Consider the following 19,250-nt stretch of genomic DNA (forward strand, 5'->3'; position numbering starts at 1 on the left):
TAAAGATAGGCATATATGGTCAGAGGGTACAGTAAGGTGTATTCCTTTGGAAGGTACGAGACCCCAGAATAAAAATACCTTAGAAGTAGTTCAGCTGTGGCTTCAGAAATCTGTAATGATGAGTGAGTTGTTGGATGTGTAGTACACGTTTGTGTGGGTAAAATTATCATGCCTGCTTTTGAACTTTGTGTGGCTGGTCCATGCAAAATTTTGAGATGCTCTCGTGTTTTTCCCATTGTATTTTTTTCTATCACTAAGAGTGAAGGCATTCCATCTGGTTGCTTTGTTTTTTTCCATTTTTGTTTTGGGAGCTATGAAATATCTCCCCCACATTTGTATCTAAATGTTTGTCTTGTGTTTTAGTCTTCTCATTGGTTGTATGTAGTAACAAGAAGATGTTTGAACCACCTACCGCCACAGCCCTCTTACGCGTTGCAGGTGTTGTATTTTAGTAGGAACATGAAAGTAAGGGTTACAGAGGGTTTAGTTATTGTCGGTTTTGAGGAATGTCAGTGACAATTTACCAATGTACACAAATGTTGTAAAGTTTATCATTCTTTGCAGGTCAAATATGAAGGATAGAGTAAAAACTTTTGTTTATAAGTATCTTTTCAGGTCTAAGGAGTTTCTGAAAGTGTATGTACATAGAAAGCAGGTGGATGTAGATAGCTGTACACATGGATAAACATACACGCTTGAGAAGGTAAAAGTATCATAGGCTATTTCACGGTTTCATTTTTTTTTTTGTTTTTTTTTTCTGCAGCACTCTAAACCCTGCGAGTCTTCCTCCAGTTTGTAGTGAGGAAGAAAAAGGGGGGGGGGGGGGGATGATAGTGGTGAGAATGACAATTTTCAAACCAATAATACTAATCGCTCTAATTCTAGCCAAGTTTGTGACCCAGTTAGATGACTGTTTTTCTTTAATGGAATTTGAATCAGCAAGCAGCAGTCCGGTGAAGGAGGCTCCCATCCCAAATGCTAAGAACCTTTTTGTCAATGGTTCCAGGTATTATACCCCAGATGGTAAGCCACGCAGTGACCACAGTCATTGAGTTAGGTTTGTTTGGAGGTCAACCAAAAATGGGGTTGTACTTTCCTCAGCAGCTATCTCAGCTGATGGGGCAAGTGCAGTCACTGTAACAAACTTCAAAAGGTCCACCACAGGGTTCATGAGTCCCTCCTGGACCCTGACACAATAACCGGTTTATATTCTGTCCAACCAGATGACTGGGTCATTGTAAAGAAGCTTGGAGGGACGAGACAACTGGATCCACACCAGCCACTGCAAGAAGCTGCTCAACTACACCAAAGGATGAGGCGTATTTTTGTTTATTTATATTTTTTAGTTTACTATATTTCGGCAAGGGTAACAATGAAGAGCATCTCAATTAATAATTTAAAGTGTATGCTCCAACTAGCTAAGAAAGCGAACAGGATCCATGGTTGGGTCTACTCTGAGTCTCCACCGCGCTCTAGTGCCCAACAACGACGGTGGTACATGCTATATGTGATGTTCATAATGGTATGAGGAGTTTTGACAAACTAGTAAAATCCAAACAGACACTTGTCAATAGAATTTAACAATATCTTTCTAGAGGGTAAAATTAGTTATAATTTTAACAATAGCTCTGGTTCTTGCCAGCTTTGGTATCGGGACAACTAGGTAGCCCACAAGTGTGCTTCAACTTTAGTTTGGTATTAATGCGGATCTACAGCTTATAAGGAAATACCCCCTAATGCAAGAGGTTCATGCGTCCGGGTGAAACTCATTCCAGCATCTTATGTCGCGGCCGATCGTGAGGATCTGATGGCGCGACAGAAGGTAAGAATAGCAGAAGGAAATTGTTCACCATCTCAACCAGCTCTGGCCATGGTTTCCTGCTTGTAAACGGTGGGAGCTTGAGCTTATGAAACGATTGAACAATTTCTCATCCATGGAGGAAAGTATGTTTAATGTAACTGTTGAAGCTACAAGGAAGTTAGCGGCAAATCAAGACCTTTTTATTAAAAGATGGCCCGTGATTATCTGTTGCCATCCAAGGGGAGTTTCTGTGAATTCATAGGTAAAGAGATTGTTATAGCTGGATCGGGCATACTAGTGACAAAGTTCAGGCCCATATGGATAAGGTTTAGATCCCTGCAAGGCAAAGCCAGAGCTATAGCTAGTGAAGGTTGGAATCCTTTTAAGGGTTTGGGAGTCTTTGGGGATTTTATTTTTTGATTTTTCAGCAGATCATGGTTGAGGGAAGTAGGGGTATATACTCATGTTGTTTTTGTTTCTATTCCTTCTATATGCCATGATGAGGTGCTACTGTTGCCTGATTGGACGAGTGAACAGAGCCCAAGCAGATGACCACTTCTTCCTGAGATGAGACGCCCTGCAGCCCAACCCACGTACAAGACACACAGGATCCCAGACAGACCGGTCTTCATATCCTCCTCTAAGTCATCCCTCCTGAAGAACAGAGTCTACATGTCAAGCTGGGTTTTTCTTTTTATGGACTCATATGGACTGTAAGGACGGATTCATTTTCAGGTGTAAGAAGATCAAGATTCATCGAGGGACACATAGGAGCATATGACAAGAGTAGGAACTGTTTTGGAAATTTTATGAAGATGTATTTTAATACAGTATGTATTGTCAGTGTCTCCCAGTGTTAGTTCTCCCGCAACCCGCTCTAAAGAGCTGACTGGGGCAGACCAACGCTGGTTCAGATCCATTTGGTAGTGTAAAACTTCCTGAGGTTGGAGAGAAGTGCTTGCAGAGTGGGGATATGTCTGCCAACGAAGGGCCCGTTTGATGCACAGAACAATCGCCTGGGGGGGGGTTTGGGGGGGATGTGTTCGCTCTGCAAAGACATTATCGCTTTAGTGGATGTGCGCTCGTGTCACCCCTGTATGCCTGATCAACATATTTGGGGTGTCATGGCGTACACCTGCAGATAATCTCCCATCAGCAGGAACGGACCCATCCTGTTGGAAGGATTTCCTGTGTTGATATTCATATCCTGTGTTGTCATATCCCATGGAGGAAGCAATTGGCTTGTTGGGGCTAGGACTTCCTGTTTGTGGTTGCTTTTTTTGTCTTTGAATAAAAGAGCAAGTGCAGTGGTCAGTGGAGGGCAGTCGTGCTGAAATGAGGACGTAAGCTGTGGTCATGTCTGTTTATTGGGAAATTTGGGAAATAGAGTGATAGGTAAGATGCATTATACCATTAGACTGAATGTGTGCTTATTAGCGCAAGAGAGGATAGTGGATTTTTCCACAACAAGCAGGTACTTGGTTTTGACAGGTACCCAGCTCCCACTTCTGGCTCAAATCGCCACAGCGATCTACAAGCGTGTTCGGCCCCTCCTTACCTCCGCAGCCTTCTGGGACAGACATCAGTCCCAGAAGACTGCGGGACCATTCACACAGCGCAGCACGACTAGCACATACGCAGTAGGAAACCGACTGTAAAGCCGGAAGGCTTCACTGCCAGTTTCCCTTACTTTACCATTACCGGTGCCTGCACTCGAGGCTGATTGAAGAATTGACTTAGGTGCCGACATCGTTGGATCCCTGGACAGGCAAGTATCCTTATATTAAAAGTTTTTTGGGGAGACTGGAGTGCCTCTAAGTTATATTATCTTGCTGGCCAACAAGACTGAATGCTGGGGAACTTTTCTCCATTATGCCTTTGCAGTCTATTGCTCCTTCCATGGTCATCACCCATGTTAGTTACAAATTACTCTTGGGGTCTTTACTCTGTTAGGATGAAAACCAGGTTATAAAAAAAAAAAAAAAAAAATCTGAATTTAAAGCGCAGTTTTGCAACCTTTGGAGAGGCTGACTGGTGGCTAAAATTGGCTGGAAGATGTTGGCTTGTGGGTGTCTGCTGCTACCACAGATATGAGAATATTGCCATTCTGGTAGAAGATGGTCAATATAGGGGAAAGTCATCTCCTGTCTATAGCCACCCATAGCAACATACAGTGGGGGAAAAATAGGATTTTTTAAAACAGCTTACCTGTAAAATCCTTTTCTTTCGAAGGACATCACAGGACACAGAGCCACAGTAATTACTGATGGGTTATATAGGTATCACTGGTGATTGGACACTGGCACACCCTATCAGGAAGTTCAACCCCCTATATAATCCCTCCCCCTTGCAGGGATACCTCAGTTTTGTAGCCAAGCAATATAGTATTAGAAGAGGGGCGGGACCTCTGTGTCCCGTGATGTCCTTCGAAAGAAAAGGATTTTACAGGTAAGCTGTTTTAAAAAATCCTATTTTCTTTCTCGAACATCACGGGACACAGAGCCACAGTAATTACTGATGGGATGTCCCAGAGCAATGCTACCTGAGGGGGGGGGACCACGACCAAGTAGGGTGCAATCAGACCTGAGGACCCTGTACCGCTGCCTGCCGCACACTACGCCCAAAGGCGATATCCTCATGCCTTCCCACATCCACCTGATAGAATCTGGTGAATGTATGAACTGAAGACCAGGTTGCGGCCTTGCAGATTTGAGCCATAGAGGCCCGGTGATGCACTGCCCAAGAAGCACCAATAGCCCTTGTGGAATGTGCCCTGATCTGAAACAGAGGAATCTTCTGTTTCAAACCGTAAGCTTGAATGATCAACTGTCGAATCCATTTAGAAATGGTAGCTTTTGACACTGCCTGTCCTCTATTGGGACCCTCTGGCAGCACAAACAAAACATCCGTCTTGCGGATCTGAGTAGTTGCACCTAGATAGGCCTTAACTGCTCTTACTACATCCAACGAATGTAGAGATCTCTCTTCCGGAGAACAGGGATCTGGAAAAAAAGGAAGGTAGAACAATGTCTTGGTTTAAATGAAAATCAGAAACCACCTTCGGTAAAAAACTAGGATGAGGGCGTAGTATCACTCTATCCTTGTGTATAATCAAATAAGGCTCCTTACAGGAAAGAGCTGCTAATTCTGATACTCTTCTAGCAGAAGAGATGGCCACCAGAAAAATTAATTTCCTTGTCAACAAGACCAAAGGAATCTGACTTATTGGTTCAAAAGGCTGTTTCTGTAACACAGCCATGACCAAATTCAAGTTCCAGGGGTTTAGGGGCGCCTTAACCGGAGGATTAAGACGCATCACCCCCTGCATAAAGTTTCGGACCAAAGAATGCGAAGCAAGTGGCCGCTGAAATAATACTGATAAAGCAGAGACCTGGCCCTTGATGGTACTCAAGGCCAGCTTCATCTCTAATCCCATCTGTAGAAAATCAAGGATTCTACCTATGACATATTTCCTGGGATGCCAACCTCTGGATTCACACCAGGTTATATAAGCCTTCCAGACTCTATGATAAATCATCCTGGAAGCTGGCTTCCTTGCATTAATCAAGGTAGATATGACAGGACCTGAGAGCCCACGACTCTTCAGAACGTGGGTCTCAATAGCCAAACCGTCAAATTTAGCGTTTGTAAGGCAGGATGGAACACTGGACCTTGAGATAACAGGTCTGGGCGTACCGGTAGGGTCCACGGGGAACCCACCGTCATCCTTACTATTTCTGCATACCAAGTCCTTCTGGGCCAAGCGGGGGCCACCAGAAGTACCGACTTCCTTTCCTGCCTGATCCTGCGAAGGAGTCGTGTTAGTAGCAGAATAGGCGGGAATGCGTAAATCAGTGAGAACCGATGCCACAGAATCACCAACGCATCCGTCCCGCATGCAAGAGGATCTTTTGTCCTTGCCACAAATCTGTCTATCTATTTGTTGAATCGGGATGCAAAGAGATCTACATCTGGAACCCCCCATCTTTGGCATATGGCCCAAAAGACGTCGGGATGCAGAGACCATTCCCCTGGAAGTAACTGCTGGCGACTTAGATAGTCCGCCTGCCAATTCTCTATTCCCGGGATGAAAACTGCTGATATGCATGGCACATGCATCTCTGCCCAGACTAAGATCTGGTTCACCTCTTTTTGAGCAGCTCGGCTCCGGGTGCCTCCCTGATGATTGACATAAGCCACTGCTGTGGCATTGTCGGACTGGATCCTGACCGGACAACCCTGTAGCCTGATAGTCCAGGCTTTTAGAGCTAGATGTATCGCCCGGATCTCCAGAATGTTGATGGGTAAGGTCCTCTCTGTCTTGGACCATACCCCTTGGACCGCAGCCTGTTCCAGAACTGCTCCCCAACCTGACAGACTGGCATCTGTTGTTACCACCGTCCAGGTAACCGGTAGAAAGGATTTCCCCTTCTGCAGGTTTTCGGGTATGAGCCACCAATTGAGGCTCTGACGCACCGCATGCGACAGGTGCATCGGAAAGTCTAATGCCTGAACCTTCTTGTTCCAGGTCAACAGAATACTGTGTTGCAGCATTCTTGAGTGAAACTGAGCATAGGGAACTGCTTCGAATGAAGACACCATCTTCCCTAGTAGCCTCATACAAAGGCGGACAGAGGGACCCTTCTTGGTCCTTACTGTCAGAATCAGCTCTCTCAAAGCAGTGATCTTTGCCTGGGGTAGAAATATTTTCTCCTGGCTTGTATCTATAATCAGACCTAAATACTCCAGTCTTCTTACTGGTTTTAGGAAAGACTTTTCTAGGTTGAGGATCCAACCCAGGTGTTCTAGATACCTGACCGTGGTCCTCAAGTTTCCATTCAAAGAGGCTACCGACCGGTCTATCAAGAGCAGGTCGTCTAGGTATGCTATGACAGCTATACCCTGAGCCCTTAATCTGGCCAGAGGAGGAGCCAAGATCTTTGTGAACACTCGAGGTGCAGTGGCTATCCCGAAAGGCAGAGCCACAAACTGGAAATGGCACCCTCCTACCTCGAATCGCAGAAACTTCTGATGAGCAGGAAAAATGGGCACATGCAGATATGCATCTCTGAATCATCCATCCCATCCCGATCCTCTGAAAGGGATTCATCTCCTTTATCCCAGAACTCCTCTGTCTGAGGGTCTTGGGGAACAGAGGAAAGCCTAGTGCGTTTTCTTCCACTGAGTGAAGACGTAATCACGGCCATTAATCTTTCCTCTAGACCATTAATGGTTGAGGAAAAAACCTCTTGTGTAATATATAAAGGGGCTGAAGTGCCAGAAGCAGGTGTAGCCCCTGACCCCGATGGCTCTCCCTGGCTAGCCGTCCCTGGCCCATCTTTAGGGGGGGAGGATGCTGCCGACAGGGGGCCCTCAGAACCTGAACGAGATCCCCTAGTGTCTCTGGTTCCTGGGGTGCTTGAACCTCTTCTACCCATAGTGCAAAGCAACAAGGTGTGAGGTATACAAATGAACACTGCCCGCTGAGCGATGTAGTCTGGCTAAAAGCCTTGCTACCCAATGCTCAGTCTGGTGTTACTTCAGTAAATGCTGCCTAGGAGAATGCCTGTGTCCCACCTTACATGCGACCGTCAGCTCTGTGTCTCTCAGAAGGCTGAGTGCACCTGTACAGAGTGCCTTTAATAGCCTGCAGCTGGCCTGAGTGGGAGTCTAAACACTCTGTGCTGACATCCCGCCCCCCCCCCCCTCGAGTTTTGAAAAAAAAAAAACAGCGCTTCCCGCACTGCCGACTCTCCTGTCATGCTTCTGGAGAAAAGGCTGGGGATGGGGGGGGGGGGGGAAGGAGGGAGACTGGTAACAAGATCTGCCTGAACGGCTATCTTCAGAGATGGTGGCCATTAGGCCGCAGAGCCCGGGTGGTATAACCACTTTCTAGACCCCTGTGGCCCCTCTCTAGCCTGGGGGGAACATTCAAACATGAGAAATCCCCCTTTCCACCTTACCTGCTTGCAGCCTGCTTTGAGATGCTGGGACATAATCAGCACTGAACACCTGAGACAGTCAGTCAGCATGTGTAGGTTTGTGCTCTTGGCAGCCCCCGGTGGTCACAATAGGCATAGCATGCATTTACCTTAAAGGAGAAAAGCCACTAGAACTCAAAAATTCGGTGGCATCTCCTCTTACCTTATCCAGCCGCAGGGTGCTGTTTACACAGACCCAATCTTCACCTCTCACGGTGGGCTCCATTTGAAAAAACCGTCAGAGACTGGGGCCCCCAACAGTAGGGGGATCCAACAGTTCTGGGACTGTAAAGCACCTCGCCAGAAATTAGGAAGTTTAAAGCCATTTTCTGATCTGCGGGGTCCAGCTCTCTAAAAAGAGAAGCATTACGGGTAAAACCTCGTTTCTTCGGACACGAGGCCCGGGTACCATTCAATTCGTCCATGAAAAGACACTTTGAATGGATCCGGTTCGCCTGGCTTGCCCCAGTATAGGATCTTAAGATATTCCCTTTGGAGCTCAGCACAGGACATCTTTACACGTCCATCACCTAAGACACTGGCGTAAAAACTGAGGTATCCCTGCAAGGGGGAAGGATTATATAGGGGGTTGAACTTCCTGATAGGGTGTGCCAGTGTCCAATCACCAGTGATACCTATATAACCCATCAGTAATTACTGTGGCTCTGTGTCCCGTGATGTTCGAGAAAGAAAAAGGATTTGATCCCCCTGCTGATTTTGTATGTTTGCCCACTGACAAAGAAATGATCAGTCTATAATTTTAATGGTAGGCTTATTTTAACGGTGAGAGACAGCACAACAACAACAAAGATATCCAGAAAAACCCATTTTTAAAAAATGATAAACTGATTTGCATTTTAATGAGTGAAATAAGTATTTGATCCCCTATCAGCAGGTTTTCTGGCTCCCAGGTGTCTTCTATACAGGTATAGAGCTGAGAAAAGGAGCGCTCCTAATCTCAGTTTGTTACCTATATAAAAAAAAGACACCTGTCCACAAAAGCAAATCAGATTTCAATCTCTTCACCATGACCATGACCAAAGAGCTGTCCAAGGATGTCAGGGACAAGATTGTAGACCTACACAAGGCTGGAATGGGCTACAAGACCATAGCCAAGCAGCTTGATGAGAAGGTGACAACAGATGGTGCGATTATTCGCACATGGAAGAAACACAAAATAACTGTCAATCTCCCTCGGTCTGGGGTTCCATGCAAGATCTCACCTCGTGGAGTTTCAATGATCATGAGAACGGTGAGGAATCAGCCCAGAGCTACATGGGAGAATCTTGTCAATGATCACAAGGCAGCTGGGACCCATAGTCTCCAAGAAAACAATTACGCACATGTATAGGCCCTTCTGAAGTCTGCTAATGAACATCTGAATGATTCATAGGAAAACTGGGTGAAAGTGTTGTGGTCAAATGAGACCAAAATCAAGGAGGAGGGAGGAGGGCTACCTATGACACCAAGAACACCATCCCCACCGTCAAACATGGAGGTGGAAACGTTATGCTTTGGGGGTGTCTTTCTGCTAAGGGGACAGGACAACTTTACTGCATCAAAAAGGGACGATGGACGGGGCCATGTACCATCAAATCTTGGGTGAGAACCTCCTTTCCTTAGCCCGGGCATTGAAAATGGGTTGTGGATGTGCATTCCAGCATGACAATGACCCAAAACACACAGCCAAGGCAACAAAAGGAGTGGCTCAAGAAGAAGCACATTCAGGTCCCAGGGGTGGCCTAGCCAGTCTCCAGACCTTAATCCCATAAAAAATATGTGGAGGGGGCTGAAGGTTCGACTTACCAAACATCAGCCTCAAAACCTTAATGACTTGGAGAGGATCTGCAAAAGAGGAGTGGGACAAAATCCCTCCCGAGATGTGTGCAAACCTGGGGGCCAACTTCAAGAAACGTCTGACTTCTGTGATTGCCAACAAGTGTTTTGCCACAAAGTCATGTTTTGAAAAGGGGTCAAAAACCTTTTTCACTCATTAAAATGCAAATCAATAACTTTTTTGAAATGCGTTTTTTCTTGATTTCCTTTCCGTTTTTCTCTCTCACTGTTAAAATAAACCTACCATTAAAATGATAAAACTAAGCATTTGTCAGTGGGCAAACATACAAAATCAGCAAGGGATCAAATACTTTTTTCCCCTCACTGTAGCCGATTACAGCTTTATATAGGCACAGCTGTGCTGCTAGGTTTGACAAAAAAAAATTAGTCTGATAATTGTACCTGATGTAAAATAAGATCCTCCAGAGGGAATAGCTCTTCACAGAACTCACATGGCAACTGGGTGCTCTCAGCTGGAGAGACAAAACGATACAATGTAAACATATACCATCATGTATGCAATATACTGACAAGCTTCAATACATTTTCCATTTCACTTCTCACGATGCGACTCCAGGGAAAAAAGAACAAAAATGATAACACTGATAGCTGATAAACTTTTTTAAAACACAGCCATTAACAGTGCTGGAGGAAAAAGTAAGTGCTCCCTTGGCGGTCAAACCTGCTAGGGCAGAAATTACTTAAAGCAAGCACTTTCAGTGTCTCCAAATCAGGCCTGCACAATGTTCAGGAGGGATTTTTGACCATTCCATTTTACCAAGTTGCTTCAGCACACATTTGAAGCATTGTCTGGTGTGAATGGCTCTCGAGGTCATTACACAGCATCTTTATGGGGTTAAGTTCTGGTCTCTGACTGAGCCACTCCAAAAAGGTGGATTTTCTTTTTTTCAAGCCAATCTGTGGTGGATTTACTTTGATGCTTAGCGTTGTTATCCTGCTAAATCGCCCAACCTGTACTAAGCTTTTGCTGGCGCACAGTCACCCTGATATTATCCTGTAAGATATTTTGGTAAACTTGGGAATTTATTTCCCCCTCAATCATGGCAAGTGATCTAGGCCAACCTGCTGGCAGGATGTCTGGAACGTCATCAAATCTGTGTCCTTTTAAGGCAATTTTTAATATTAGAAAACAGACAAAAGTTGCAGGGTGCCAAGTCATGTAATCAGGTGGTTGGTGAAGTTTCAGAATGGATTTCTGGGCCAGGAACATGAACACTAAACACATGTGCAAAAACACTGTCCTGGTGGAGAATCCACTGGTCAGGTCAAAGTTCTGGTCTTTTCCTCTGAACAGATTTCAGCAACCTTTTCAGAATTTCCAAGTAACAATGTTGGTTTACCATTGTACCATCTTCTAGGAACTTCCAGTGAACTATCCCCTTGAGATAAGAAAAAAAAAAACAACAAAAAAAAAACAGCATGGTTTTGAACTGAGAACAAGATATACGTGCTTTCTTTGGGCAAGGTGAATTCTTTGTATTCCACTGCATGATCTAGTGTTGTGTCCGGATCATACTGGAAACACCACATTTCATCACTAGTAATAACCCTATCACCTCTACATTCTTCAAAAGATCGGATGAAACTTGAAGACGGCGTTCTTGCTGATCTTATGACAAGATTCGAGGCATAGTCTTTGTGGAAAACTCTGATTCCCAAATCCTCTGTTAGGATCTGCCACACTATTTCCCAGTTCATGTTCAATTCTTCTGCCAACATTTGCACACTCAGTCTTCAATCTGAGCGTATGCACCGTGTCCACATTTGCATCCAACATTTGCGTTTTTGGCTGCCCACTTTTTACATCATCGTGGACATCTTCCTGCCTCCTTCTTAAAACACCTATGATATTCCAAAACACTCAATTTCTTCATGGAATATTATAAGCCTGTTGTAAGAGCTGAAGTTTCACTCGCACTTTTGACAACTTTCATGCAAAATTTGATGTTAATCCGCTGCTCCAGGTTCCCGTTACTCATTTTCCGATAACAGGGCAACTGGCACACCTTCTACTACTCCGTAAAGACTGAGTCAACTGGTCTGCAAACCAGGAAAGGGCTAGTTAAAAAATGTCATAACATGCTCGAGTGTGAATGGTTGTGTGTCTCACCACTATAGTGCTACGCCGCTGGCATTCCAGGAATTAAAACGGTCACGCCTCGTACTCGAACACACAAACATATCATAAAACAGATAAGTGCAGCGCAAAAGAGAAACTCATAAATAAATAATAAAAGTCCATATGCTCAGAGCTAATAAATATGTATATTAAGAAGTCCATAAGATCAGAACTGTAATTAAATTCCTCTGGGTGCACATAGGTCAATCACTTTTCAATAGATGTGGCAAGTAAAATCATGAGGATGCGCTTACCAGACCAGGTGGACCCCTTAATTACAGGGGGTCAATGGAACGTAAATGAACCAATGGCACACTGCACCGCTAGATGTTATCTGCAGGAGACAATCATCCAATATCCCGGGAAGATCTGTACCAGACAGGGAGATTCGTGCCTTAATTGCAGGATGAACGGCAGTATTCCCCCCAAAAAAAGGAAGGAAAGACTCTAAGAGCGATCAGTTTAAGAAATGCTTCCAAAGTTTATTCAAGATAAAATTCACAGAGTAAAAGCGCTCAACGGCGCCGCAATAGATAAGGCGGCTCTCCTTCAATAGATACAGTCTGTTCGCGTCCGAACAGCTGTCGGCGAGAGATGGCAGCGGGTGACGTCAGCTGTGAAGCTCCGCCCCGTACACTGCGTTACGTCACTAAGGACTTCGTCAGCGAGGGTAGAGCACGCCCATCACCCGGAGAAATATGCTGCATATTTATTTCTCCGGGTGATGGGCGTGCTCTACCCTCGCTGACGAAGTCCTTAGTGACGTAACGCAGTGTACGGGGCGGAGCTTCACGGCCGACGTCACCCGCTGCCATCTCTCGCCGACAGCTGTTCGGACGCGAACAGACTGTATCTATTGAAGGAGAGCCGCCTTATCTATTGCGGCGCCGTTGAGCGCTTTTACTCTGTGAATTTTATCTTGAATAAACTTTGGAAGCATTTCTTAAAAACGGATCGCTCTTAGAGTCTTTCCTTCCTTTTTTTTTAGGGGAATACTGCCGTTCGTCCTGCAATTAAGGCACAGATCTCCCTGTCTGGTACGGATCTTCCCGGGATATCGGATGATTGTCTCCTGCAGATGACATCTAGCAGAGCAGTGTGCCATGGGTTCATTTACGTTCCATTGACCCCCTGTAATTAAGGGGTCCACCTGGTCTGGTAAGCGCATCCTCATGATTTTACTTACCACATCTGTTGAAAAGTGATTGACCTGTGTGCACCCAGAGGAATTTAATTACAGTTCTGATCTTATGGACTTCTTAATATACATATTTATTAGCTCTGAGCATACGGACTTTTATTATTTATTTATGAGTTTCTCTTTTGCGCTACACTTATCTGTTTTATGATTATTAATGAGGCTGGTGTTATCCTTTAGTGTTCAGCTTGCATCCGTTACTAGGTATAGTTTGCGCTGATTGTCTTCTGTTTTTTTACACACAAACATATGATGAATTGTAGCAGACAGACATAAATGCTTCCTTTAGTGCTGCGAGTACTACAACAATTTCTCTTACACTGAGCCACTTCCACTGCTGCAAGTAGGAGTGGTTTTACCTGCTAAAGAATTTTTAGTTCTGTCTGGCCCGTTTTTAGATCCTGGCAAACAGCACAGCCACATCCCTAACCACCATTACAGTAGCAGCAACAAACAAAAGTGAAGGGGATAGAGACCGCAATAAAAAAAAAAAAAATTAAAAATAATCGATTAAGGTTCTAACCCATCCCTTCTCTATTTAAAGCTTAAAGTTTTTGGATGGAAATGGAATTAGTTTTTAAGGATTTTAATTCAATAATTTACCATTTGGAACAATATAAGACAACATATTTCTGACAAAGTATATTTCAAGATAACAGAACAGGGAAACACTTACAGGAAGAAGCAGTGGGTACATTCAGTTGGGCTGAATCCTCATTGATATTTTTGTTCTTGTGGGATGTCATCCTCTTCGTGATGTCTGAAGAGTACATATCATTCCAGAAGTCAGGATCCCTTCTAGAGAAGGAACTTTCAGGCTCAGAACTGATGCCAGTATTGTTCCTAAGGGTCACAGGCTGGAAGAGATCAGAAAAGGGTGGGATACCAAATGTATCTTCTTGCAACGGTCTAGGCACTTCTTCATCCTCTGCCCACTGTTCAGCTGGGATGTCATCAAATCCATCTGCCAACGTACTCTCTTTGTCAAGGAAAGAAATTATGTGAAATGTTATGCAGATTATCCCTTAGGTCAGTTAACATATACAATAAAGCAGTTGATGTGACAAATTACTGAAACAAAATATCTATAGTTTAATTGTGCAATAAAAAAAACTTGGCATTCCTTCTGCTACTTGGACAATCTCATGTACCCCTTTCTAACTTTTCCTGATTCTGAATAACCCTCTTTCCACCAGGTTCCACAAAGGGCTTACGCTGGTACACCATTTTTTATCTGTTCACACCTTCCCAACCTGGGCTTCACAAGAAACTCACGAGGCGCCCCCCTCGGAATCTTTCCATTACACAAAACTTTGTCATTAGAGAATGACTGTCAAACATCTACTTTCCTTTTCTGAAAGCGAATTTCAAACATTATTATTAATGTTATTATTATACGAGATTTATATAGCGCCAACAGTTTACGCAGCGCTTTACAATGTATAAGGGGGACAACACAATTACAGTACAGTTCAATACAAAAGGTACAGGAGGGCCCTGCTCGTAGAGCTTACATTCTAAAGGGAGGGGGTGGTGGTACAAAAGGTAAAAGCTGCAAAGAATGATTTGATGGGGGTGGCTCAGGGACAGTTATGTGGGTGTGGGATAAGCTTCCCTGAAAAAATGAGTTTTCAGGGATCTCCTAAAGGTGGACAGCGTAGGGGCTGATCGGATATACTGGGGTAGGGAATTCCAGAGGATGGGAGAGGCTCTGGAGAAGTCCTGAAGGCGAGCATGGGAGGAGGTAACAAGGGAGCTAGAGAGCAGGAGGTCCTGGGAGGAGCGGAGGGGGCAATTTGGGCGATATCTGCAGATGAGGTTGGTGATGTAGATGGGGGCGATGTTGTGAATGGCCTTGTATGTTATGGTTAGCATTTTGAATTTTACGCGGTGGGGTAGGGGAAGTCAGTGAAGGGATTGGCAGAGAGGAGCAGCAGTCACGGATCGATTAGTGAGGTGTATTAGTCTAGCAGCAGCATTCATAATAGACTGAAGGGGGGATAGCCTGCTTAAGGGTAGGCCATTAAGGAGAGAGTTGCAGTAGTCGAGGCGGGAAATAATCAAGGAGTGAATAAGTTGCTTTGTGGTGTCATTAGTCAGGAAGGGTAGAATTCTGGAGATGTTGCGGAGGTTAAGGCGGCAGGATTTAGAAAGTGATTGGATATGGGGGCTGAAGGAGAGGTCAGAGTCAAGGATTACACCCAGGACCCTGGCATGTGAGGAGGGACCAATGGTTGTGTTGTTGATATTAATGGTGAAGTCACAGGAAGGGGACCGTGAAGGAGGAAATATAACAAGCTCAGTTTTAGAAAGATTAAGTTTGAGGAAGTGGTGTGACATCCATACCGATATGTCATTCAGCAAGTTTGAGATCCGTGAGGAGATAGTGGGGGTGAGTTGAGGAGTGGAGAGATAGATCTGTGTGTCATCGGCATAGAGGTGGTATTGGAAGCCATGTGAGGTTATCAACTGGCCCAGGGAAGAGGTATAGAGTGAGAAAAGGAGAGGCTCAAGGACGGAGCCTTGGGGTACCCCAACAGAAAGAGGAAGGGGAGCGGAGGAGATGGAGTTGTAAGTGACACTGAAAGTGCGCTGAGATAGGTAGGAGGAGAACCAGGATAATGCAGAATCACAGAGGCCAAGGGAGTGTAATTTGCTGAGGAGCAGCAGGTGGTCAACTGTGTCAAAGGCAGCAGAGAGGTCTAAAAGTATGAGTATGGAGTAGTGGCCATTGGTTTTGGCAGTTATTAGGTCATTGGTGAGTTTTAGTAGGGCAGTTTCAGTAGACTGTTGTAGGCGGAAGCCAGACTGTAGGGGGTCGAGAAGGTTGTTGTCCGTGAGGTAGCGGCTCATTTGGTCATGAACAAGGCGTTCGATGAGCTTAGAGGCAAACGGGAGAAGGGAGATAGGTCTTAAGTTATTCAAACAGGTGGGGTCTAGTGAGGGTTTTTTTTAATTATGGGGGCAACCAGTGCATGTTTGAGCGGGGAAGGAAAGGTGCTGGAGGAGAGGGAGAGGTTGAAGATGTGGGTTAGGGAGTTGAGGATAGAGTGGGAAGGTGGTCGCAGTAATTGAGAGGGGACAGGGTCCAGGGGACATGTAGTGAGGTGGGCCATGGAGAGGAGTTTATCAACTTCTTCTGTGGTAACTGGGCAAAAGGAGGAGAGTATTGAGTGTGGTGTTGGACCTGATATGTTGGGTAGGGGAGGAATTTGAATGCTGGATATCTCCTTGCGAATTGTGTTGATTTTGCTATTGAAGTGGTTGGCAATCTGTTGAGCGGTAAGCAAGTTGGCGGGTGGGGGCAGTGGGGGGTGAAGTAAGGAATTAAGGGTAGAAAAGAGTTGACGAGGTTTGGATGAGAGGGTTTTGATGAGAGTGTTGTAATAGGTTTGTTTAGCAGTGTGGAGGCAGGAGTTGTATTTGAGAAGGACAGATTTGTAGAGGGTATAATCTTGCAGGGATTTAGATTTACGCCATGCTCGCTCAAGAGCACAGCTGTGTCTCTTGAGACTTCTGGTGTCGTCCGTTTGCCAGGGTTGTGGCAGATGGGGCCTGGTTCTGCGTGTAGAAAGAGGAGCAAGTACGTCTAGGGAGAATGACAACGTGGTGTTGTAGATGGAAGTGATTAGGTCTGGGCAGGACAGGGGTGCAATTTTGTCATAAAGGCCATCAGTAGCAGAGCGAAGAAGGGAAGGTTTGAGGTTGCGAAGGTTCCTGCGGGTAGTGGTTTGTGGGTTGGCAGCATGTGATATAGGAGACAAGGAGAGTGTGAAACGGATAAGGTTGTGATCAGAGAGAGGAAAGGGTGCGTTGGAGAGATTGCAGGGAGTGCAGCGATGGGAGAATACAAGGTCGAGAGTGTTGCCGTTGGAGTGGGTGGTGGTTTGTATCCATTGTGTTAGGTTAAAAGAGGAGGTTAGGTTGAGTAGTTTAGAAGTGGTAGCATTATTAACATTGATTGGAATGTTAAAGTCACCTAGGATGAGAGAAAATAGGGTAGCCATGCAGAGAAGTCATCCAGAAAGTGTGACACTGGTCCAGAAGAACGATAAATGACTGCGACCCTCATACAAGCTGGAGAGAAAAGACGAATGCAGTGCATTTCGAAAGAGCAGGTGGAAAGAGAGGGAGGTGTGGGCAGTACCTGGAAGGTGAATTGTGGGGAGAGAAGTCCGACACCACCTCCTTTTCGTCCACTGGGTCTGGTGGAGTGAGTCCAGAGAAGGCCACTGTGGGACAGTGCAGCTGGAGAGGTAGTATCGAATTCCTGGAGCCAGGTTTCAGTTATAGCAAATAGATCAAGGGATTTGGAGAGGAAAAGGTCATTGACAGAAACTAGTTTATTGAAGACTGAGCGGGCATTCCAGAGGGCACATGAAAGAGGGGGGCTGACTTGTGGAATCAGGGGAATTGGGATGAGAAGGTTGAAGTTACGACTATTGTTGGAGGAGGTAGATGGTCGATCTTGGCGTTGGGAATTGGGTGTGGGAGGGCCGGGGTTTGGTGCGATGTCCCCAGACATTAGGAGTAGTAGGAGGGTGAGGGTGGTAAGGCGGGAGTGGGATTTATAGGAGGGTAGATGCTGTGGTGGAATGGACGTGGTGATACTGTGTGGGCTTAGAATGAGCAGGAGGTGGTAAGTGGAGTAATATTGAGTGGGCAGAGGAGAGGGAGATATGTAAAGGTTGGGGGCTGGAGAGGGGGGGTAAAGACATGAGAGTTTGAGGAGAGAGGAGGTTATAACAAAGATTAGTGTGAGCATTTTAGAGGGTGGGGACAGGCTAATAGAAGGAAGGCTCAGGAAAGTTAGAGAATGAAGTGGAATTTCCTGCAAAATAGCTGTGGAACAATAATGTCTGCACTTACATTTTTGTAGCAGTGCCTTAGTCAAAGTGCCCGTGTCCAAGTGCCAAACACTTGTTGCCAGCGTGACACTTTGTGCAAGGAGTGACCAGCCTAAACCCTCGCTAGCCGTCCCAAGAAATGAACTAAATTTATAGTGGGAAGGTGTGGGGGTGGGGGGGGGGGGGGGGATTCAAAATTGTTCAATTAGAAGCTGATAAAACAAGCTTGTGGGGGGTGGGGTTTTAAAACTGGCCTGGACAGATTGCACTGCAAGAGGGGACAACAGAATAAGGTTAAATGTTTGATCTTGTTCAGGGCAGCAGAATACAAAATAAGTGACACTTTCAGAAACAAACAAGTATAGACAGTAGTTTCAAATTCTTAGTAAGGCAGAATTAAAGTTCAGTTAGGCAATGTAGTCCAGTGTTTAAGAGAAGAGTGGAATCTTTGCAGTTACCAGAGGGTATGAAGAGTCAGGTGGGAAATCGCAGACAGGTAGAGTGAATTTTGTGTTGCAGGGAAGACCAGTGTAGTTACCAGAGGGTATGAAGAGTCAGGAGGGAAATCGCAGACAAGTAGAGTGACTGTTGTGTTGCAGGGAAGACCAGTGTAGTTACCAGAGGGTATGAAGAGTCAGGTGGGAAATCGCAGACAGGTAGAGTGACTTTTGTGTTGCAGGGAACATGCATGTTAACATTCCCTGAGGTCCCCTGGACTCATCTCTGCCATCTACGCCACGTAATTGTATATCGTTCATACCCTACGTGGAACAAGTCCTTGCGACTTTAACCACTTCCCAGCCATAAACATCATATGATGTCCTTAGGTTGAAGTGGTGATTATCTGGATGATGCCTGATAGCTACAGGCATCATTCAGAAGTCTTTGTTTTCAGCCGGCAATTCCCTCTAATGTAAAAGCCATCCACTGGCGCCCTCCGCTACGGGCTCTCCCATGTGATCGGGAAGTCAGAGATCCGATGCCGGATTACCATAGAGCTGGGCGAGGATCGGATGGTCCCCGGCTAGCTCTATGACCCTGGCAGGCCAGAAACAATGTCATAAAAACATGTCAAACTTTTACCCTTAAAAATCTCCATAGGCGACGTTTAAAAAAATTCTACAGGTTGCATGTTTTGAGTTACAGAGGCAGTCTAGGGCTAGAATTATTGCTCTCACGCTAACGATTGCAGTGATACCTAACGTGTGGTTTGAACACAGTTTTCATATGCGGGCGCTGCTTACGTATGCTTTCGCTTCTGCGCGTGAGCTCGTCGGGACGGGGCACTTTAAAAATATATTATATTATAATATATATATATATATATATATATATATATATATATATATATTTTTTTTTTTTTTCCTTATTTTACTTAATGTAAACATCCCTTGTAATAGAAAAAAGCATGACAGGTCCTCTTAAATATGAGATCTGGGGTCAAAAA

General features: G+C 45.2%; 1 protein-coding gene across 2 annotated transcripts in view; it reads right to left on the reverse strand.

Annotated features, from left to right (window-relative positions):
* TRAFD1 (TRAF-type zinc finger domain containing 1) overlaps positions 1 to 19,250 on the reverse strand; it is a 90,354-nt gene that overhangs the window by 25,217 nt on the left and 45,887 nt on the right. For both annotated transcript variants that reach the window (XM_073625991.1, XM_073625985.1), the window contains exons 6-7: positions 13,633 to 13,935; positions 10,021 to 10,091 (exon numbers count right to left, since the gene is read on the reverse strand). In XM_073625991.1, the coding sequence (XP_073482092.1) occupies positions 10,021 to 10,091; positions 13,633 to 13,935 (374 nt within the window). The remainder of the gene's footprint in view (positions 1 to 10,020; positions 10,092 to 13,632; positions 13,936 to 19,250) is intronic.

This window comes from Aquarana catesbeiana, linkage group LG01 (genome assembly GCF_042186555.1).
Source record: "Aquarana catesbeiana isolate 2022-GZ linkage group LG01, ASM4218655v1, whole genome shotgun sequence".
Lineage (NCBI taxonomy): Eukaryota > Metazoa > Chordata > Amphibia > Anura > Ranidae > Aquarana > Aquarana catesbeiana.